Here is a 22,539-nt window from a genome sequence, read left to right on the forward strand (position 1 = left end):
TAATTTTGAATTCCAGTCCTGCCTTCCTGGATACCTGCAGCCTTCCCATCTGTCCCAGTGTCCATGCACTAACAGAAATGCTGACCAGATCCCTCCCCAGACCACAGAGCTGAGTGCTTTGCACACAATTCATCCTTCTGTGCTGACAGCTCTGGGTACAGCTATTCAGCTGGGTCTTACTAGCTTTTACCCACTTTATATAGATGTTTTGCCTCACTTGAGGATCAGAATATTAAAGTAGGCAATGGCAAAGTCTTCCTGAGGTCGAGATTAATGACTTCTGTGTTTTGCCTGTCCACAAGGTCTATTATCTTGTTGCAAAAAGAAATCAGATTAGTTCACTGTGACTTCTTTGGCACAAATCTGTGTTAGCTGTGATGCAGCTCCTCACAGACACTCACAGGTTGTTGGCTTGTTCCACTCGTCTTCTGCAAACTGAGGTTAAACTGAAGGGTCTGTGATTCTCTTTTTTTAAGATAGTTACTGCATTTATCTTTTTCAGCTTTCTGATCCTCATCATCCTCTGGTATTCCACAAGATGAATGTTTCAGATTAAGGCCATTAGGTCAAGCCGATGTAAAGACAGCTACCTTCCCAAGGGGCTGGAGTTGTTGTGGCCAAGATGGGCTAAAAACACCGTAAGCAAGCCAAAGTGTGTGGGCACAGGTAACACCCTTTATTAGGCAAACAAATATACCTGGGAAGAAAAGAGAAGTGCATGTGCCCTAAAGCTTGTCTTTTCTTCTCCAGATATATATTAGTTGAGCTAATCAAAGGCATTGTGTCGCCCTGCCAGCCTGTGCTCTCTGGGTACGTGCTAACTGGTGCCTTGCTCAGCCAGAGCAGACGTCTCCCCACTTGGTTGCTGGTATCAGCTGTGATATCCTGAGGACTGGGGATTTCAGGAAAGGGGAAAGGTGCCTTCCCAGGAGTGCAGATGGAGTGTGGATGTGAGCACTGCTCTGTCTCTGCTTTCTTATTTGTTTGCCTCCTCTGACTTTCTGGTGATTATATGTCAATAGTTGCTGTCAAAAGTCAGGCACTGAAACCAGAATGACCAGAAACTGCTTTTGCAAATGCAGCTGTGAGACTGGAGGATGCTCATGCCTCTCCAGGATTAGGCCTCCTACTTTGATCTGCACTGAAGGAACCTCCTAAAGCCAGGAAAAGGAACTCAAAAGGCTCTCATTTTGTCTGTCCTGGACAACCAAAGGACATCCAGTGGGAGTGCAGGAAATTAATAATTTAGTGCCTTCATGTCATTAAAAAAAGAAGCGTGCTGGGCTTTGCTGCATGGTTACAGTTGGTAACAGAGCAGAGCAAAAGGCTGATGGACTGGGTTTCAATTACAACTGTTTGTTCAAGAAGAAAAGCTGTGCTATAAAAACACTGCAGCCCAAATGGCTCCTGCAACCTGGGGGCTGGGAAACTCAGACTGCAGAAGGAAACGGAAGCCCAGCCTGAGAAACCTCTGCTCATCCACTGCCGCGAGGGCAAAGCCAGGGCTGTAGAGGTGCCGTCTCGCTCAGCCCAGCCTCACAGGGTTTCCCAGCCTAAAGCACCAGTGAAGGAGAGGGATCTGAGTTCTGCTCCCACAGTGGGGAGAGCCGGGGGTACCTCAGGCCTGAAGTGCAGTTCCTGAGGGTGGAAATCCTGGGGTGGCTGTAGGGGACAAAGACTTGCAGAGGGATTGGTCATCCCTTCTGCAATGGCAGGAGAAACTCTAAATCACCTACTTCCCCCTTGCCTGTGTAGGGAAATTTGGTTTGTCAGGGTGTTTTCACTCTGCTCATAGGCAGGGATGTGCTGTCAGGCATCATTTTCAGAGGCTGGTGCTGTAGGTAAAGTCTTCTGCAATCAGTCAGATCTTCATTTTGAGTCAAGACTAGTCTGAGCTTTAACTCAAAAAAGCAAAAAGAAAATGGAACACCACCACTGCCTACCTGCAAAGGAAGAAAGAGAGAGGGCTGGGCAGAGAAAGCTCCAGCCCTTGGTTCCCTTATCTCCGAAACAGCCGTAACAGTTGTGGTAACGGGTTGAGCAGGGTTTCCCAAGAGCAAGGCAATTGGCTTCTCCCCTCCTCTCTATCTCTGCCTCTTACCCAGCTTGGAGTCACTAGCAGGGGTTCAATGGAGAAGGTACAGCCTGTGCCCCATGCTTCACCATGCTTCACAGTGACAGTTTTTGCTTTCTGCAGGCTGCAGTGAAACCACTGACTATAGCTTGTCACTGCTTCTCCCTGTGAGTGAATAAGCCCTGAGTTAGTAAAAGGCTTGAGCAGATTGGGTTGAAAGGTGCTATGGCAGTGCCACGCATTATGTGATGTGGTTGAAGGAATTGGAGGAAACTTAAATGTTGCAACTGAGCTGTTTCCCCTGCTTTGGAAAGAATTGCTTGTCTGTCAACGTGAGATGTCTTTAACACCACCACACTCTCTATGCATTTACTGCTCACTTTGTGGACTTTCAGCCTTGCTTGGCAAATGCTGTTTGACTCAGGCCTGTGAAAAACCTGTTGCGAGGTATTATTTATAGCCTGAAAGAGTGGTTCAAGATGGACTTTCTCTTAAAAATAAACACCCTCTTTAAAAGAAAAAGCACTACAAAAAACCTCCATGGAATCAGCTAAAGGGAGCTGGGACCAGCAGCTCTTTAAAGGTAACTGTAGGCAGGGGTATCTGCCTGCTGGAGATAAGTCTGGCAAGGTTCAGCAGCGTATTTTTGTGACCCAGCTCCTGCTGATAGTGCTGTCAGTGTCAGATGTGAGTGTTGCTGCTTAGTAAATAGCAGTGGCAGCAAGACAGTCTCAGAGGCCAACCCAGATGACTCGGTACCACTGTGTTGTTTTAGTGATGCCCATCAGAGCACAGCCAGAAGCAAGGTGGCTTGGGGTGGATGTAAATCCCATGCAAACCGCCCTCGCAGTTCTGGGGCTGCATCTTGGAACTGGAGATGCTGAAAGAGGCTTGAAGGTTGTAAAGGAAAGCATGAACTCCCAGTTTGACACTGAAACACCAAGCCAAACATGGAGTCTGGCTGCCTCACTGGGGTAATTCAGAGCAGGATTGAACCCAGGGCCCTGTGTTTGGGAGCAACATTAGTAAATCCATTGCTGGCTGCAGTGCACACATCCAGGGTTGACAATTCAGTGGAGGTGATTGATTGATTGATAAAAAAATGCAAACTAAGTCTGGAAAGAGCAAGAGGGTTAATCTAAGGTCTGGGAAACATACCTTCAAGGAGGTTTTTAGGGCCTCACAAATAAATTAAGCCGTAACCTGATCTCAGCCTAAAAGCATCTGCATGGGAAGGGATTTGCAATGGTGGAAGGCTCTTTAAATTAGCAAAAAGAGATATAATAGGATTTGGCAGCTGACCAAATTCACACAAGGTCTAGAGCACACATATTTAGCATAGCACTAGCTTGTCTGCATCACTCAAACTCCTTCAAGACAAAACTCAATTGTCTTTTACTGAAAAATGTGCTGTAGCTCCAAGAGAAGTCATTGGTGTGATGAGTTTACTGACTGAGGCTGTGTGAATCACAACAGTTCCTTCTGGTCTTAAAATCTATTAAGTCTACTTCTGCTTTTGATCTTCTTGAAATGATCTGGGATTGACAGACAGCATTATAGAGAGAGATTCACAGCTTTTATAAAGAGGTAATCACAACTTGGAACAGGCCAGGTAGCTGTATATGAAGAGATTTGCAGACTCCTGAACTCTTCAGTTCTCTTGATTCTGGCTTATTTATTAGCTCATGTATTAAACAATCAAACTGTAAGTACTCAGAGACAACAAGGTGTTGCAATAACAGTGAGCATGGGTCGACACTAAATCAATATTATCCCTTTTCTGCCATTGAAATAAGCCTAGTGGGAAAAGATACACTTGCCCTACATGCCTGGGATCATACAAGCTCCCCTCTTATGTCAGGTTGGAGCTTTCCCACTTGTCAATAAGCACGGGGAAACAGTCCTCACTCTCTGATCCCCGTGGTGCCAGCTCTCACAGACTCTTAGTCCAGCTTTGTCCTTGGTCCTCTCGCCGTCTGCCTCAGGGTCCTGCTCTCCATTGGTTTTCTCCAGCGCTTCCTGGTTGTCATTTTTCACTGGGAGACCTTCTTCCTCTCTTTACCCCTCTAACACCAACATTCAAACTGGTCTGTACAGCTTCCTTAACCTTTGGATACCCTGGGAGGAAGGTGCTGGAGAGTTTGTCCCCTCTTACAGTGTGCCAGCATTCCCCAGGGACTGAGAATTGCCCCGTTGAGGGCTGGATTGCTCTGCACCAGCCCTGACACTGTGTGCAATATATAGTTAAGAGAACATTTGCTTAGAAACATTGCTGCGATAAAAGTAAAACAACAGAGTAGGGTAGAGCTGCGAAATTCATCCTTCAGTTTACACTTGGTGGTGAAGAGCATCCTGTGATCACAGAGCCACAGGCACATTCAGGTTGGAAGGGATGTCGGGAGGTTTTAGCCCAACCTCCATGTCAAAGCAGGGCCAGCCCTGAGATCAGACAAGGTTACTCAGGGCTTAGTCTCATCTTGAAAACCTCCGAGGCTGGAGGTCCCACAGCCTCTCTAGAGCCCTGTTCCAGTGGTTGACTGTCACTCTGGAGAAAAATTTCCATATGTCACGTTGGAGGCTTCCCTGTTTCAGTTTATGGCTGTTGTGCCTCATTCTCCTGCTGCATGCCCCTGTAAAGAGCCTGGTGGCTCTGTCTTCTGTATATCCTCCTCTTCATCGCTGGCAGGGTCCTGCTAGGTGACCCAAAACCATCTCTGCTCCAGGCTGAACAAGCCCTGCTCCCTTAGAGTCTCCCCCGTGCCAGTCCTTCAGCTCCCAGCCATCTTGGTAGTAGGCTCTGCTGGACATGTTCTGGTTTATTAACACCTCAGTTCAGCCCTTGAACTACCTTCTGCCTCTCTTTCCGTAGGTGAAACTGGAACTCTCCTATCCACTAGCTGAAAATTAAGACTTTTTACAGTCTGTTTTTCCTCACCAGGGGCAGAGAACAGAAGCACTGAGGCAGCACAGCTGTCATCTCCTTATCTTATTCCTTTCCTCCTTAGAAAGCTCCTTTCCTTTTTTTCCAGTGACTGAGGATGTGGCATCACATAGCACCAGGGACAGGAGGTGAGACCCTCTTTGCTTCCTCCCACCTCCCAAAGCTTCTTTCATTAACACTCACCTAGTGTTTCTTAATTAGCACATTCTGGCTTGGAGCTGCCTGCCTGTGTTGCAGCCTTCTGGAGAAAATCTGCTGAAGCTTTATCTTGTATGACAGGAAATATCGAACACTTAGGCTTCTTACTAGACTGACAGCTACTCTTATGCCATAGCATTACACAGGGGTTGAGTGTGGTTCTCACCCTCAGCTTCTGTAGCCATCCTTGGCTTTACCTGTCTCTCCTGAGGCAACCTTCTCCTGTGGTTGTGTACTTGTCTGTCTTCAGACTTTTGATGCCAGTCCACATGGCAAGTGCATGGCTGAGCTAAGCCAGGAGATTGCAAAGATTATGCCAGAAGTGGGAAGAGTAAAAGGCTGAAAAGTCACCCCAAAAGAGCAGTTATCAGTGGGATAACTGGGATGCTATCTCAGGGCGGTCTGTAGATCTATTTTGGGTGGTTGGTTGGTTTCCTCACTGGCCTTTCAAATTTCCCATCCATTCCTTGGATGATCTAGCAGAGAGTCCACTTACAAAGTCTTGAGAGAGCCTGGTGGCATGGAGGGTCACCAGGACTTTGAAAGACTTCGCATCAGATCTCCACATGACCTTGAAACTTTGGGGAGATGGACTGAAATCCAGGATGTGAATTCAGTGAAGACCTTCACAAATTACCGAAAACATCTGCCAGGGGTGGTATCAGCTGTGCTTGATCCTGCTTCGGTGCGGAGCCTGGACCAAGTTCCTGCAGTCCAAGGACTCAGAATTACATTAATGAGCCCAACCCGGCTGGTAATCCCATGCCTGCAATATGGTATGATTTCAGCAGGGAGCAAGGTGAGAGTTTGGCTCATGCTGTGTTCACCACAATAGCATCCAAGCCCCAGATGGCCATACAGGGAACATTGCATTTGTCTATGGTTAAAGCAGGGGTTGCTGGTATAAATCAGCTCTGGTACAGGTTCTCTGCTGCTCTCACTGGATTTCTGGCTCGTTTACCGATGGTTGCTGGGGAAGGTAAATTATGAACAATAACCATTCACAATGATCCAGGCTTCTTAAGGGTTTTACAGACTAGGGAGAGGCTGGCACTATTTCCCCAGTTACCTTCTTCTCACCTCTGGAGCGACTGCAGCTCTCACTCAGGGATTTTAGGCATCTTTATGGCAAATACAGTGCTAATGAAAGTATAATCACTGGAATTAAATTTGGATTTAATTTTCTGAGCACAAGTGGCCCCCTTCTGTCTTTCTTTTGTTTTCTGCTTGGTTGCCAACTGTGAAAACAAATCTTTTCAGGATTGTTCTTGATGGCGAGGCACTTGCGCAGTGCCAGGCAGGCAGAAGCGCAATGGGATCATCCCCTGCCGGGCTATGTTTCACCCAGCTCTCGAATGATGCTGAGCACTCTCCCGCAGTGAGGGGGAAGTGCATGATCAGCAAAGTGCCTGGAGAAACCACCACATCTTTGCATTTGTGGTATCTGCATCTCACAGCACTTTACACACAAGGATCCACATGGTTAACTGTTTCGTGGGAGAAGCAGTGGGATATAGGGGGGTGAGACAACATTATTTCTACAAAGCAATTGCTTCCACTATTCCCCTAGGTCAGTTTAAGCATCTCCTCTGTGCTGGTGGAAAAGAACAATTTTGGTTATCATCTTGAGGACTCTGAAAACATCACCAGGTTCTTGTTCAGTCTTTAATACTTCCTCCCAGACCTGCAGCCGCACAACACATCTGGATTTCAGGGAGCTCCTCACACCTGGATGATACCAGGAGGATCTGTGCATGTGCTCCCATCAGAACGGAAACAGGAGAGCCTGGGAAGAAGTGACCCCTCCTGAGATGATGATCTGACCATCCTGGGGGAATCTGCAGCCAGAACTGGTATCCAGACATGGAAAGATCTCTGCCATCTCCACCAAGAAGATAACTCCTCCAAGGGCCCTCCAGGACAGATGCTGGCTGTTTGCCTGGCAGCATGGCTCCAGCCATGTCCTTCTGTGCCAGCTCCAGCAACAGAAAGAGCAGGGCGAGGATCAGGCCATGTTTGCTGGTGTGTTGAGGCTTTCAACCTCAGTAAGGTGACAGGCTTTGTACCGCTGTTTTTCTCTTAATGAAGTGGATCTGTCCACTTAGGGTTGGTTAGGCATGTGCATCAGCTTCAGCTAACCTCCGCTAACAGGTTCCCTCTAGTCCTTAAATCTGCAAGTAATTGTCAGATAGTTGCTTCTGCCAGCTTGGGCACTGTCTTGCTGAAGCTGTCAGCTGCTGGTTAACCTTGTCCTATCTTTGGTATTGGTGGGACTTGCTGAATGATGGAGAGATTACCTTGGGAAGTGCTTACTTTGAGGACCTTAGTGAGTTCTACATTGTTTTCTTCCCAGCCTGCCTTTATTGTGCAATACTCTGTTGCAAAGAAGCTCCACTAGTTTCAGCAGCCAGCTGAGCAGATGGGTTTAACTGGTCTGTGGCACTGAAGTAATTACATTTTGATACAACAGAGACACAGCAGCAAACATGTAAAATTAATTCAGGTGCAGCATCCTGGTCAATGACTCAAAGCAAAGAACAGTTTAGGGAGGCCACCCCTGGCCACATTGTGACTGTGCTGTTGGCAGCATGGACAATCACTAGGAATATATCCTTCTGGTTTCCATAGATGATGTTGGCTTGGCTTTTCCGATGGCCAGTTCCTTCGTCAGATATGTGTTAGCATCAGAGAGATTGATTACTGCTTGCATCTCTCTTCTGCTTCTGTTATAATTAAAACAGCAATATATGCATGAAGCAATTAGATTTTAATAATGCTTTTCTAATGCTAGTGCTTACTAATGCTTAGTACAAAGACTTGGGCTGGAGCCAGATCAGCGTCTTAAGACTGGATTGTCATTAAAATGACTGCCTCCCCCTGGACAGCTTACCCGAACACAGGCTCCAGATCTGGTTTTTAGTCAGAGTGCACATCTTTGCCTGCAGACAGGACCCGGAAGACCCCGTGCTCCTGGGTGGCAGGGCCCGAGCCAGGCATGTGTAGGGACAGGTCACCGGTGCATGTGGAATCTGGGTCTGCTGGTCACTGTGTGCCAGGGAGCTGATATTCAGCTGTGCCCTGGGTTGCTTCCCACAGAGCAGTTGTTGATCAGGTCAGGGCAGATCTGCTCACTGCTGGCAGTGTCTCTCAGAAGGAAGCGAGGTGCTCCACGGGTGCCCGTGCCCTAGAGGAGCACTCCCTGAGCTGCCTCCCAGCATGGCGCTGGCTTTCTCCTGTGTTGTTTTATCCTGTCTGCTTCTGGCTGACATGCAGTCCTTGGGCCCTGCATTTGCAGTCAGCCCAGGGTGAATCCTCTTCTCTGTACAGTTTTTACTCAGACCCTTATGGACAGTCCAATGGTGTTGGGTGACTGTGAACATGAACAGGGAGTGTGTAACACAACCTCAACATCACTGCGGGCTGCATGGCCTCAGAAAGGAGATGTCTCAACAGGCAGCGACGAGCATCCTCCACCAAACAGCACTGTGCCAAGCCCATCTGCAGGAGAGGATTGACACCAGCAAAGCTGCTAACCAGGAGCTCCCAGGGCAAAGGGGCACTGCAGTGGATTACAGCTGAGCCTTGTCTCTCTGTGGGGCAGGAAGGGATTTCTCAGCTGCTGTAACAGCCTCAGAGCCTGGGGAAGAGCAACAGCTCTAGCTGCAGGATTTCCCATGCTTGTCCTGTGTCCAGTTTCTTGCTGACCCCTTTTAAGCCCTGATTTGCATGCTGCAGCGTAACTCAGTCGTAGCTGATGCGATTTAGCGTGACGTCCCACATAGTCCAGACTAATAGCGTATCTGGTTACCAAGCCTGGGAGTGTTTGTGTGGCATTTATCATTTGCCTAGCCATTTCCTGTGCAGCAGGTGGAGAGAAGCTGTGCAAGTCATTTAATTTGTGGCAAATGGGAGACACGGTCTGAAGTAAACAGGATGCACTTTGGTGAGGAAGGAAGCAAAATAGGAGGAGAGGGAAAAGAGGTGGGAGTAATCAACTGAGGAGGTGAGCAGAAAAAGATCTCACTTGCCAGCAGTGCCCTGCCATAGCAGAGGTGTTGTACTGGAGAGTGCAGGCAAGCAAGGGGTGAGCAGGACATGTGAGCTGATCCTGCCCCACCACTTAGCAGTGTAAAGGCCTCAGCTCCAATTTGGGGTACCGGGCTTGAAGGATGTGAGGAGCAGGAGAGCAGCAAGGATGATGTGGCCAGCTGAGAGGCTGGAAGCAGGGAGATGCAGGGAGATGTGCATCCCTAAAGAGGTCCTGGGCTGGCAGGGTAAGGAAGGCAGTGCTCTGAGTTATAAGATGGCAGCAAAAGGCTTAGGGAAAGGGTTTCAGTGGGTGTGAGAAGGACATGCTGGCAGCCATCACCAGGAGATGGTTGGCAGCACCATCCCTGGGGGTTTTCAAAAGAAATGGCCATGCAGGTGATGGAAGCAGAGTGTGACAATCCACCGCTCGGGGCACGTTGTGCTGGGCACCCCAAAGACTGGGTCAAGTGCTGGAGAAGCATCTGTCAGAAGCAATTTAAAAGTAGCTGCTCCCACCATGGATCAGGGCACACTAGTGGACTAACTCCTCCTAGCCCTGTTCCAGGCGACACTGTGATTTAAATGAAACCTACGCATAAGAATGTGTTGTTGAGATGGCACAATTGTTCACACGGTTGAAATATCTAGTGCTATTTCTGGAGCATCCCTGTGTTCAAGTGAAGTCATGGAAAACAGGAGAAAGGGAGAGAGCACTATGGCCTGATATTAAAATGCAGATTGAGCTCTTTCAGTAAGCAGAACAGTATCAGTTGTAATACATCTTTTATGCCATTGGCATTTAATGTTATTAAATATGGGGCATCTGTGAGTGAACACATTTATTTTCACTTCTATTTATAGTAAAACTTAGTTTCCAGTGTACTCGTATTTATCCAGAGTGAAGTATATTCATACACTCTCATGTTAGTAGCAAACAAGAATATATTTCCTGTGCAAATATTTTTATGAGCCGTATTAAAAAATTGGCTTGACAAAATTTTTTTTTGGCTTGACAGAGTTTTAAAGAAGGTGCCATGTTAAGGGAGAAACAGCGGCTGGAGTTTCTTAAGGCAGTTAAAAGGTGATTGCAGGGGATATATAGTGGTGGCCAGAGAAAGAAAACTGCAACTTTTAAAAATATACTGTTCATACAACTGCAAAGGATCTCTCCTGAGATGCTATACTCTATGAGATAACAGCAGTACCAAAGTATTGCAGGAGCTGCATATTCACATCCGTGTTTGGTTAATTTTATTAAATGCTAATCCATAACAGCTTACTGAGCCGTTGTGCAAAAACACTAAAGTAAAACTGAAGTAAGAAAAAAATGAGATGCTGCATGATATGGAAATGTTGGGAGCTGGTTGATGGTGCTACCTGCCAGCTGGTATCAAGGGCTACAGCTTAAGACTGCCAGGATCCGCATGCACTGCAGGGCATCTCCTTGATTTTGCCCCTTCGGATGGGTTTGATGTACATGTCCATGGGTGCTATGTCTGCCTGAGCCTCTTGCTGCAGGTCTGCCAGCCTGAGTGAAGAGGTGGTAGGCTCAAGAGTTTGTGGTAGGCACAAGAGCTAGGGAAGCCTGGGCATCTTTAGGATTGTTTAGGTTGCACTGAGGCTTGGTGTCTGGGTTTCACTGGAATTGCAGCAATATTTGAAGTCAAGCTAGAAGTCAAGGTATTGCCTGTCTAGTGGTTTGTATGGACGATCTCAACTAAAACCCACTTCTTGCTTCCTTCCTCCCCATTGCCTGAGTCTGAGATATTCCACAGCTAAAACATGGGGCAGTAATGCCCCCACCAGCCTTTCCATACAATGCCATTATAACACATAGCTCTCTACAACTACCTGAAAGGAGGTTGTAGTGAGGTGGGTGTTGGTCTCTTCTCCCACGTAGCCAGTGATAGGACAAGAGGAAATGGGCTCAAGCTGCACCAGGGGAGGTTTAGATTGGATATGAGGAGAAATTTCTTCACGGAAAGGGTAGTCAAGCTTTGGAACAGGCTGCCCAGAGAGGTGGTGGAGTCCCCATCCCTGGAAGTGTTCAAAAAACAGGTAGACGTGGCACTTGGGGACATGGTTTAGTCTAGTCTACCCTTGATTGGTTTAATTGGTTTAGTGTGGACTTGGTAGTGTTAGGTTAATGGTTGGACTGGATGATCTTAAAGGTCTTTTCCAACCTAAACGATTCTATGATTCTATGATTCTGTGTAGGCAGGCTTTGGGTAATGGGGCTTCCCGCTGAGCGGTGCTAAGAGCTAATTAAAGTAATCCATCCCATCCAGAAGAGCCCAACAGCACTGCAGAAAGTCTGAATCCAGTAGGGCTGGATCCAGGGTTTGAGGGCAGTGGGGGATGCACTGCCTGTCTCCCAGGGAGGTGAAGAAAAGGGCATCCCATCCCTGGGTCCTTATCCCAACAGTGGTGTGCACCACCAGAAACCCCTGGGCTGGAGGAAAAAGCTTGAGGGCTTTTTACTCCACTCCAGCCCTTTTACAAAGCCTCTGCAGGTCAGAGGAGTGTAAATATCTTGCACACTGAGCACACAATGATTTTTCTCAGTGCTTAGCACTAAATCTGTGAACTAATATGACTGAAAATCTTTTCCATGCACCTTGTGAGGAGTTTATAATCTCACCAGGCTGCTCCTTTTGAGGCAGCTGCTGTTGGCTTGTCTCAGTGACAGAGGGTAATGATGCCCGAAGGCAAAGTGGTTCTCCATCTCTCTCTGTCTCTCACACACACACACACTGCTCACAGTTAAAGTGTGGCAAAATTGTCCCCAGGGCTGGCAAAACTCAGTGTGATCTCCTGAAGGAGCAGAGAACCTGTTGCTGATGCTTCCTAATCACAGCATCTATGCAGGGCAGAGTTAAGGGTCTTTGCTCATTTAGCCCGTTTCAGACCATAAGGTCTCTGGATAACTTTAAAATTTATCCTTCACTTTAAAGATATTTTTTTAGTGATATGTGAACTGAGGATTATGACAACATCCCTGTTTTGAACCCATAAGTGTCAGATATGGAAACAGCAAAAGACTAACTGTTTTAAATGTTTTTGGTGGGTTTCTGTGGCTGGTGCTGGGATAAATTCAGAAGGAGTTAACGAGTCATTGTAATGCCCGGTTCAGAGGACCTGTGGGGACTGACTTGGGCCCTGTCTGTGCTCAGCTTGGCCTTGCTCACTGAAGTTTTCATGCATGGCTGCTAAATGCAGTCCTCTTATGGCTATATTTAGGTGCCTAAATTAGTGGTGTGTGAGAGACATTGCCCATGGCTCTGGAGTTAGCAAGAACAGGGAACGTTCAGTGTGGCTGGAAGCCAAATCACTTTGTCGGCAGCCCAAGCAGAAGAGCCCAGTGCTAAGCCTCTCTTAGCGCTTAAGTGAGCCTGGCCTTGCTCATCCTGCACCCCACGGCGCCCACCAGCACCCTCCTCATGCTCCCCTGTGCGCAGGGCTGGCGAGGCCAGGCTCTGCACTGTGGTCACGGTGAGATGGGCTTTGCAGTTTAGCTTCCCGTGCTCAGCCAGGGTATACAGCTGGATCAGGCCAGCTAGCAAGTGCTTTCAGAGGGCACTGTTGATGCTTCATTAAATCGTGTTAGCACAACTTGTCACAACACACTTCAGAGGCTCACTGCTTAGTATTTCCTGAGCTCCTTGATGAGGGTCAGTAGAGATCGCGCCACAGCACCAATCAGCAAGAAAGCAAAAGCCAAACTCCTCACAGCTTCACCAGAGGCTGCTGAAACCCATGGGGAGGGGTTTGGCTTCTCCTGTGTGCACGTCTTTTGCTTGGCCAGAGAACACTGTGAGGGGGGTGAGCAAGGGTGTGGGGTCCCAGCCAGCCTCCAGCAGAGCAGACACGGAGCTGTGGTGATGGCTGTCCTCCTGTATGACCATAGATGAGGGTTTAACCTTGTTATTAGCTCTCGGCTGCTGCAGAGCCTGTCCTTTCCATGAAACAACCTCTCCCCTCTCCCATGGGTGTTTGTAAGCCAGCCAGCCCTGTGGCATGCTGCAGGCGGGTACCTGCCATTTAGATAGAGGTGATCCCTGCCCATATCCCCTGAGTGTCACCCAATTCCCTCTCATTTATTCCCAGTGATACTCCCAGCCCCTTCCAGATTCAGTTTTGTTTTCACCTCCTGCCTGTCAGAAATCGCTGACCTTTGCTCCCACACCTTTATTAGCAGACCTGTGCTGCTGAGCCACAAGCCAGACCCAGCACTCTCTCTTTGCTGGTTCCAGTGGGAACTTCCAGCAAGCAAGGGCAGGTCACCTGTGGCCACAAGATCTGTCTCCCCTGCTGTGCCTTGGCATGATCCAGTGCAGACGCCAGCAGAGATCTCTGAGCCAAATATGTGAGCTGGAGCAAGGAGAGGTGTTTGCCCTGAACAGCACAGGTCTTAGCTGAAGCTGGAGGGACAAGCATCTTTGCCGGTGATCGTGCATGGTTGCTGATGCCTGAACGACCCAGCCATCTCCTGGGCTTTTCTGATGGTTTCATTCCCTGCAAGCAGAACATTTCCTGAGTCATTTATTTCCAAACAGTAGCAAAATAAGCCTAAATCCTTGCTGCCAGTCTGTCAGCTAATCCTTCTGCAGACCAGGAGCAATGCTGTGAGTGTGACTTGAGGCTCTCCATGGTTGATAAGCATGTTGCTGCTGTATGTAAACAGGCTTCTTGAGAGCCCAAAAGTGGTCCTGGCACAGACATCATCCCCAGCTCAGTGTAACTCCAGCTTCACCTGCTATATAACAGCATCAGGTTGCAATAGGACCATGACGGGATAGGTTTAGAAAGGCTTCAGGGCTGCAGGTCATTTCACACCCCAGTTGATGCATGTTTGGTTGGTGTCCCAGGGAGCCAGTGAGGAAAATTTTGCTGTGTTCATGAAGGAGTTTGGGTTTCCTTGGTCTTCCCAACAGAAATGCTCCAGGGAAGTCTCTTCTTTGCTTTCCTTCATTGAATTCACTGGCTTGTTTTGCTAACGGAGGAGCTCTTACCCTGGAGGTGTCACCTTGACCTACCCCTGAGCAGGGCAGAAGGAACAAGAAAAAGTCTTCTCCAGAAGCAACATACCTCTGAAGTCCTGGCAGGCTGTGTGCCCCTTGCCACTGAGAACAATAAGGATGGGAGTTTTGGGCAACCCTGTTGGTGGCTTCCTGGAGCTTTTCACCCACTTCAAAATCAGTCTGTAAAAGCTTAAACCCCTTTTGCACAGGAAGCTGGTGTCCTAGGTCACTGGGCTGCTTTGTAAAGTGTCCAGATCCTGTCCCAGCATGGCTGTGCCCAGAAATCCCATCCTGCCAAGAATGGCAGGGACTGGGACTGTCAGTGTCATGATGGCAGCAGGGCAGAGCCAGGCCTGTGCCCCTTGGCCAGAACTCAGCAGATGAAAGGGTCCCCTCTGCTCCTGGGGAAGTTATGGGGACTTTTCTGTCTGTGTTTGTGCCAGCATGGTTGACTTCCTCGCTACTTTAAAACATAAACATGTTTTGCTTTGTTTAATCGAAACCTTACAGCAGATGTTTTATGATTATTCCACCAATGGGAAAAAAAAAGGATGTTGAAAAGTGCCAGCATCATGGCTTTTATGGGAGAATTTTATTAACTTGATGGTTTACTATTCAGCGAGGGAATGAAGGCATCAGCCAAGACACAGGGAATCCAGTTTAAATGACTCTGCTTTCCTGGATGTAGAGTTCAGTGTGTGCCAATGGGGAGAGGGCTGGGGCTGGGGCTCTGAGGGCGATGGATCTGGGGGTCTTCAAATAGCCAGTCCTTGTCCTTATCCTTGTCCTTGCCCCTGGGGCTCCACCTCAGTCATCTTCCACCTCCTGCTTAGCTTCCAGTGTCAGTACTCACTTTTGGGGCTGAGACAACCATCAGGGGTCCTGCAAAACTTGTGCCTGCACTGACAATAGGACCAGGAGCCCTGTGCCTCAGTTTCTCTCCCTGGAGAGCCAGAGTGGAGCCCAGGCATAAGGCAAAGCAAGCGTGAGGGCAACGGGGGACTTGGCCATGAACACAGCAGTGTGGGACATGTGGGGGGGATCTCATCCCCATCTCACCTCCCAGGGGTCATGCCCCATCAGCAGGGCAGAGTCCGTCCCCATGCAGAGCCTTTTCTGCCCCTGCCATGAGCTTTCTTGACATGTCCCTCATGACCCTGTTTCAGCCAAGAGCATTTTGCTCTCCTGCTGGGAACTGTTAACGATAAAAGCAATGCAAACACTGCTGTGAGTGGCTCTGGTACCTGTTTGATGAGCTCCTCAGGGACAGATCTCCCATGTAAGCTCAGCTCTGCATCTGTCAGCTCCATGGGGGGGATGCTCTGCCCCATCTCCCTCTCAGCTCCCAGTGAGCCCAGTGGATGTGGTGTAAGCAAGGATGCAGGCGGAGGATGGGCTCAGCTATGTGCCTGGTGGCAGAGCCCCATGAGTGCCCTTTCCACACTTGGCCGGGGCATTCATCAGGAGGGAGAGCCTATCAGCAGCCGTGTGCAGAGGTAATCCTTTCCTGCATTGTGCACACTGCAGGAAATTACAACAGCTCTGCTCTGAGAAGGGCTGCTCCTTGGAGGCCTGACATGGGCGAAGCCTCTGGGTTTGTAGAAAGCTGCTGTGTGCATCCAAGCTGATGCTGCGGTGCCGTGGCGGTGCCGTCAGCCAGCCTGCAGCAGCCTGGGTGGCTCACATGCACAGCCGCCCCGGGAAAAGCAGATGGAGAAATAAAGGGAAACTTTCCGTTCCAGTGCCCCCAAAAGGACATTATAATTTTCCTTCCCTGTGTCATCCTGCTTGCCTGGTTATGTGGCGTTAAATTAGGGCTCTGGTTTGGTTACGGCTCATTACAGGCTTGCGTGTGGCTTTGTTGCAACTTGCTCAGAAGCACCAAAGGAGCTGAGCCAGTGTGAAAGTCGAGGTTTTAGGAACAGTTCAGCGACTAGGAGCTGAGCCTTGCCTGTGGCTGGTGACTTCAGCCAGGCTCAGACACAGCTCCCATGGACCTGGCGTTACTGCCTGGAGGGCATCGGTCAGGGGCCCTCCCTGACCAGTGGGGAGAGCAAAGGGCTTGGGATGGAGGTAGGTCAATGGCAGATGGCTTCCGCATCTCCTATTCCCAGCTGAGTGAAGCAGTAGCCTGTCCCAATGACCTGTGTATGGTGCTGCGTGCAACGCAGGGTGCCAAAGGGAGTGCTTCCAACGCTGTCAGACAGCAAAGCAGCTTTTCTGCAGAAATAGCTAAGTCCCGAAATACCCTGAGCAGCTGTGTTTATCCCAACGCTCTCAACTCAGAGAGATGCTCGGCTGTGACGTGGGCCGTTAGTACAAACATCACTTCCAATGCCCAGACCAGAGCCACGCAGGGCATTGCTCACTTAGCGTCATTAATACAAACCAGCACCGTCCTGGCATGCAGTTGATGCACTCAGTAAATAAAAACAACCCTGGCTCATCCCAGCACTCGGGCAAGGAGCGGGGCTGTCTTCTCAGGAGGAGAGGGGTTTCCAAATGTCCCTGTTCCCCTTCCTAGGGCTGCCTTCACCCCAGCTGTGCCCTCCAGCAGCCAAGGAGGGCTCTGTCAGGGTTGTGCTGGACTGGGATGAGGGAGCAGCCCGGGGATCTCCTGGGGACTTCTTTCCCAGCAGTCATTGCCTTCAGCAAAGTTGACGTTTGCTAGAGAAATGTAGTGAGATCCCTGCAGCCGTACAACTTTATCTGTGTTGTGCCCCGGCATTTATTTCCAGTGCTGAAGGAAGGGCACGTTTCTAATATCTGCACTCAGGACCCTTAGAGGAGCTGCTTCCAAGCCTGGCTGGTGATATTCCCCCTTGCTGCACCACTGTGTGGGGCACCCGCTGCCACGTCTCCCGAGCCTGCCTGTCAGACTGGGTACCAGCCCTCCCACTCGCCCGTGCTTGACATCTGCTTTCTGGGGTGCCCAGAGCCACAATGGGCACAGATGACCTTCCCAGCCCCAGAGCAGGGACCCCCCCCCCCCCCCCCCCCCCCCCAAATCCAGAGGCAAGGTGAGAGGCGGCAGGCTGGCAAAGGGGAAGGCTGCGAGCAGAAGGCAGCATGGAGTGACGGGGTGTAGTGACTGGGTGGATACTGGTTTGGAGGAACCCTGCAGGGTACATGCTCAGCTGCAGGAGGACTTGGTGGGCTGAACACAGGTTGGAAAATTCCTCTTGTACGGCTCTGTGTGTGCCATGATACGTATCTGGAGAGCCCAAACCAGGTCATTACTTTTGCAAAGCCCCCAAACTCCGATGAGAGCAATACGCTGGTGGTGCAGCCCACAGTGGGGAGTGCTCTTGCCCAAAGTGGCACTGGTACCCTTAGCAGGGACATTGCCTCCCACCAAGCCTGGAAGCTCCTGCTGCTCCCAAGCAAGCAAGGACTGAACCAAACAGGCTTATTTCCCTCGTGCTACATGAGTTCTCCCAAGATGCTGACTGTTTGATGTAGCACCTGGGAGCGAGCCCCTGGGAGGGTTGGGATGGGTGCTGGGGGGGGCTGTGGGAAGGGCTCGCCCCACGCTGGGACACGTGTTGGGGTTGGCACAGCAGCATGTGATGAGGCACAGGGACAGGCTGTGCCATGGGAGGTCTGGGATGTGCCCACCTGGGACTCACTTACGCCCCCAGGGTTAAGGGCTCTCAGCACCCAGCTGCCCTCTGGGAGAAACACGTTTGGGTGCAAAAAGGCCAATCCCTGCTCCTGTGGCTGCCTCTCCCCAGGAGCACTGGCATGGAACAGGTATGGTGGGACCATTTTGGGGAGGTTTGGACATCTGCATTGCTGTGACTGCCCTTTGAGTCATGCATGCCTGGCACCTCCCTGCAGTCTGGGGGGAAAAGCTGGGGGTCTTGGAGGGCAATCCAGCCCCACAGGGCCGAGAAGGGCTGGAGGAAAGAGGCAAAAGAGGGTTTGTATCACTGGATCAACAGATCCACTCCCATCCCAATCCAAATTCTTCATTACCCCCTTTCACCAGCCCATGGGGATTTTCACACAGCGCTTGGCGCCTCGGGCTTGAAATACAGGGACAGGCAGGTGGATCCCCCAGTAGATCAGCCCCCAGTGAGGGCTGTGAGCTGGGACACAGCAGCCCAGCAGCCCTCCCTGCAGCAGACCCCCTTCCCATCTCCACGGTCCTCCCTGCTCACAGCTTTGCCCCGCTTGCTCTCTTTGCAGGAGAAGAAAGGCCAGGAGGTTAAGAAGGGTCCTGAGGTGGAAATCGCAAAGCTGGACAAGCTGCTAAACCTGGTGAGAGAGCCAGAGAGCAAGGCAGGGAAGTGAACGGGGGTAACGATGGCTCTGCCGGGGGCTGCTGGCTGAACAAGCCTGGCTTTGATCGGTGGCTGCTTGGCATGCAAGCCGTGGGCCCCGTGCCGCCCGCTCTTTGCATAGCTGGAACACTCTGCCTCTGTGCCCAGCCAAATAAACGGAGGTGCTGGGAGAGCCGTGGCGTGCAGTCATCTCTGGGGTCAGGCAGACCTCGCCGTACTCGGTCCCCCGGAGCCGCACAGCCCTCAGCTCTTCCCCACCCTTGGCTGGGCTTGCACGGGGTGAGAGGCCCTTGGAGGGCAGGTGAGGGCTGGTCCCACCAGCCCTAGGGAAACCTCAGGACTGCAGCTTGATGGCAGCCAGTCCCACCGTGAGCGGTGGCCAGAGAGACTGAGTATTGAGCTGCAGCCCCACAGCCATTTGTGGGGTCAGCCACACACAGCCCCCTGGATTTTGGTGTGGCAGCCTAAGCCAGAGGGTGGCTGGGGACCTGGCCTGGCCCCCCACGGCTGTGGGAGAGGGACGTGCCATCACTGCAAACAGGGTATGACAGCAGCTGCTGGCCACCAGTTTCAGGATGCTTACAGCTCCCCGCTCCCCACGGGTGCTCGGAGTGGGGCTCAGCCACCTCTGCCCAGCCAGCAGCTGTGGGAACCGCCGGGCACTGGGGTTTGCAGAGCCTTCCCACCACTCCGGCGCTTTGCGGCAGAGGGATTAGCTGCTACGTGGCTGCGGTGGCAGCAGGAGCCGTGGTGGCCTCGCCGCATGCTGATGAGCAGGGACAGGCTGTCACCGCTGGAGCCTTGCACACAGCTGCCGGGACTGGGGACCAGAGGCACTCGTTCCACCAGGCACGGGTGGCAGCGAGTCTCCTTCATCTGCTCAGCTGGCCTGCATCCCCTGCAAGCATCCCTGTAACTTAAGGCCACAGCTTGGAAATTCTCCGGTGCCTCTAGCACTGGGGCTGGGGGGGTGCTCCCTGATGACAGCTGAATGTCCCCGGCCCAGGCTGACATGCTGCAGGCATGAAATATCCAGCCAGGTTTCTCACCCAGCATTTAAAAGCCGCAGATGGACGCAGACATGAGCCCTTCTTTGTCACCATCACCCAGCAAACTGCCCACAGTCCTGCAGGGACATCAGCCACAAACCCTGGGGCAGCCGCTCCTCAGCCTTGTGGGACAGGCAGGACATTCCACATCCCCCAGATTTTCCAGGCGCTGGGCAGAGCTCAGAGACACCACCCGAGTCCTATGATTGGTTTATTAGTCTAGTAAAAACACTGCCTGCAAAGGAATGTGTTAGCTACACCTGACATGGGGAGGAACCACAGGCTCTGCCAAGCCTGGCCAAAGCTGCACAGGGACCCTGGCCGGCCTCCCTCCCAGCACAGCCCATTCCACTGTCCCCTCCTTGCAGCAGCTGTGCCGGCAGGCACCTTGGCTATTGCTCAGCTCTAGGATGGGCAGGGCAGAGCCCTCCGAAACCCACAGCACCTGCAGGCAGGGTGGGGGAAGGCAGCTGCTGGGCCTGGGGACAAGCCAGACCACCAGCATCCCTGCCGGCAGATCCACTGTGGTCCCCAGGGAGCGGCGGGGCTGGAAGACCCTTCACAGCTGTTTAGCTGGGCACCCTCCTCTCTCCCCATGTCTCCCACCTCCCCAGCAAAAACCCATCCCGGGCTGCTGTCAGCGGGGATGGGGACGCCAGTGAGGGCACGTCTGCTGCCCGTGGGCAGGTCACACCCCACTGGCTGACCTCGGCTGGGAGCAGGCAGGAGGGCAGGCAGGGACGCACACCCGGCGAGGGGGGCCGTTTGCCTGGCAGTGTTGGTGCTAATGCTGGAGAGGACTGACAGACAGACCAGGGACAAACGGACAGACCATGCAGACCCTCTCGTGGCTCATTAAACTGGCTGCTGGGACAGACAGGTACCAAATGCCCTCCTGAGGCTGGGGACACACGGCACCCCTGGGCCACCCCTAAAGACACCCAGACCGATAACTCTCTGGTCTGCTGGCAGGGCCTGCTCGGGGACAGGCACCCGTGCCAGCCCCGCTGCCTCCCCTCTCTGAGCCCCCGACCGGCCCCGCTCAGGTCTGCAACACGGTGGCCACTGGCCTGGGCCACGAGCGCCAGGGAGGAGCCCACAGGCTGTCCCCAAACACAGGGTGCACTCGAGGGCAGGGCTCCTGCTGTGCTTGCCGGCCACTGGAACAGGCAGGATTGTCCCTGTAGCATGTCCCTAGCCACTGTCTCTCCATCCCCCACAGTCACTGTGGGCATCCGCAGGGACTTCACACACCAAAACCACACAGAAAAAGCGCTGTGCCCCGTGTCACGGCCCCTGTGAGCAGCTCGGCATCCCCTCTGCTCTCATCCTGCCCCATCCACTGCCCCAGTCCCAGCGCAGGCATCCACGCTGGCCTGACTCCTTCAGCACAGCCGGGTACCCAAGTCCGCAAGCAGCTCAGGGCTGCAGCAGGTACTTCTCTTCATTCCTCGCCTCATCCATGTCAGAACCCGGGCTCTTCTTGGGGCACGAGGGGGTCCTGCAGGCCTTGCAGAGGATGAGGAAGAGGATGAGGATGAGCAACGCGATGACACAGTTAAAAGAAATTGCCACGACCGCTCCAGTGGAGAGAGCAGCCCCCATCGCCACTGTCCTGCAGGAAGAAGCAGGGCCAGCAGCTCGGCCCCACACTTGGGATGCCAGCGCAGCGATCAAGCGCGCAGCCTCCACCCACCGGCATTGGCAGGGGACAACGGGGACAGCAGCGGTGCCGGCGGTGGGACAGGGCTGGGGCCAGGCGGGCAGCAGGACAGCGTCGCCCCGTCACAGTTTGGCCGCTTGCAGCCGTGTCCTGGGCTTCACCGCACCGCTGGGAAGGATCGATTGGAGCTTTTCCTCGGCTTCCCCTCCTCCGGCAGGGCAGTGGGGACACGGGGACCCCTCTCCTCCCTCCTGCACCTGGAAGGGAGAAAGTCACCGTCACCCGCCGGCATGAGGGGACACGCTGCCCGAGCCCCGAGGGGCTGCGGGGGTGCCAGAGGGCAGTGACCCCAGGGCCCAAGGGGCTCCGCTGGGGTTTGGAGACTGCTGCAGCTCCCAGGTCAGCTGCTGTTTGGGGGGATCTCTCCAGCACCCCACACCCCAGCTGTCCCCCCCCGTCCCATGCGAGGGCCACCAAGCTGGAGCTGTCCCCAGTGGGAGACCCATCGCCTCATCCCAGCCCAAACCGCCTCCCCGGGGCGTCCCCGGGCGGCCTCGGCCCAGCTCTTCTCCCCCCTCCACCCGCTTCTCCTGCCGCCTGGACCCCGCTGCGAGGTCCCGCACCCCAAAACCGGCGAGCGGCTGGGCGGGCAGCAGGTGCGGGGCCGGGACAGCCCCCTCTTGTGCTTTTGACCCGGGTCGGGTAGAGCCGCAGTTTCAGGCGTGCCCCTGATCCCCCGCCGCGCCCAGGAGCAGGACACCCGCGGAGCCCCCGGCCCGCAGAGGGGCACCGGGCGGCAACAGGTCCCGCCGCACCCGCCCTCCCGTCGCGGGGCTCCGGCCTCACCTACCTGCCCCGCTCCGCCCCGGGAACCGCCGGGGCCCCGCCGGCGGGCGGGCGGGCGGCGCTGCCGGGGCCGGGGCCGGGGCCGGGGCCGGGGCCGGGGCCGGGGCCCGGTGCCCGGTGCGGAGCGGGGTGCGGGCGCGGAGCGGGGCGGCGGTGCCCGGTGCCCGGTGCGGAGCCGCCGGGGGCCGCTCGGTGGGTGCCGCAGCCCCGCGCGCTGCCCGCTCCCTCCCGCCGGCAGCGGGGGGCGGGCCCTGCTGGCGCCCCGCCCCTGCCCCGCCCCTTCATTGGTGGCCGCCCCCCAGCGGTCGTGCGCCATTGGGCGAGCGCTCGGCTCGGGGCCCGCCCCCTCGGCCGGCGCCCACGTGAGCGGCGGGGAGCGCCGGCGGGCAGCGCGCGCTCTGCCGGCCCGGCCTGGCCCGGGCTGCCCTGACC

At 53.0% G+C, this 22,539-nt stretch overlaps 2 protein-coding genes across 2 annotated transcripts in view; one reads left to right on the plus strand and one right to left on the minus strand.

Annotated features, from left to right (window-relative positions):
• Positions 1-18,559, plus strand: part of DNAI1 (dynein axonemal intermediate chain 1) — a 155,002-nt gene extending 136,443 nt beyond the window's left edge. The window contains exon 20 of the mRNA XM_075726345.1: positions 18,455-18,559. Coding sequence (XP_075582460.1) covers positions 18,455-18,559 — 105 coding nt within the window. The remainder of the gene's footprint in view (positions 1-18,454) is intronic.
• A 2,333-nt stretch (positions 18,560-20,892) lies between these two features.
• ENHO (energy homeostasis associated) lies at positions 20,893-21,203 on the minus strand. Its single transcript, XM_075727141.1, has one exon. The coding sequence runs from the start codon at positions 21,201-21,203 to the stop codon at positions 21,018-21,020; it is 186 nt and encodes a 61-aa protein (XP_075583256.1). The 3' UTR covers positions 20,893-21,017.
• Between the last annotated feature and the right edge of the window lie 1,336 nt (positions 21,204-22,539).

Source organism: Pelecanus crispus, chromosome Z (genome assembly GCF_030463565.1).
Source record: "Pelecanus crispus isolate bPelCri1 chromosome Z, bPelCri1.pri, whole genome shotgun sequence".
Lineage (NCBI taxonomy): Eukaryota > Metazoa > Chordata > Aves > Pelecaniformes > Pelecanidae > Pelecanus > Pelecanus crispus.

What these genes read in the sequence shown, in the direction of transcription:
- ENHO (XM_075727141.1), bottom strand. Translation starts at nt 21,203, where the DNA reads ATGGGGGCTGCTCTCTCCACTGGAGCGGTCGTGGCAATTTCTTTTAAC.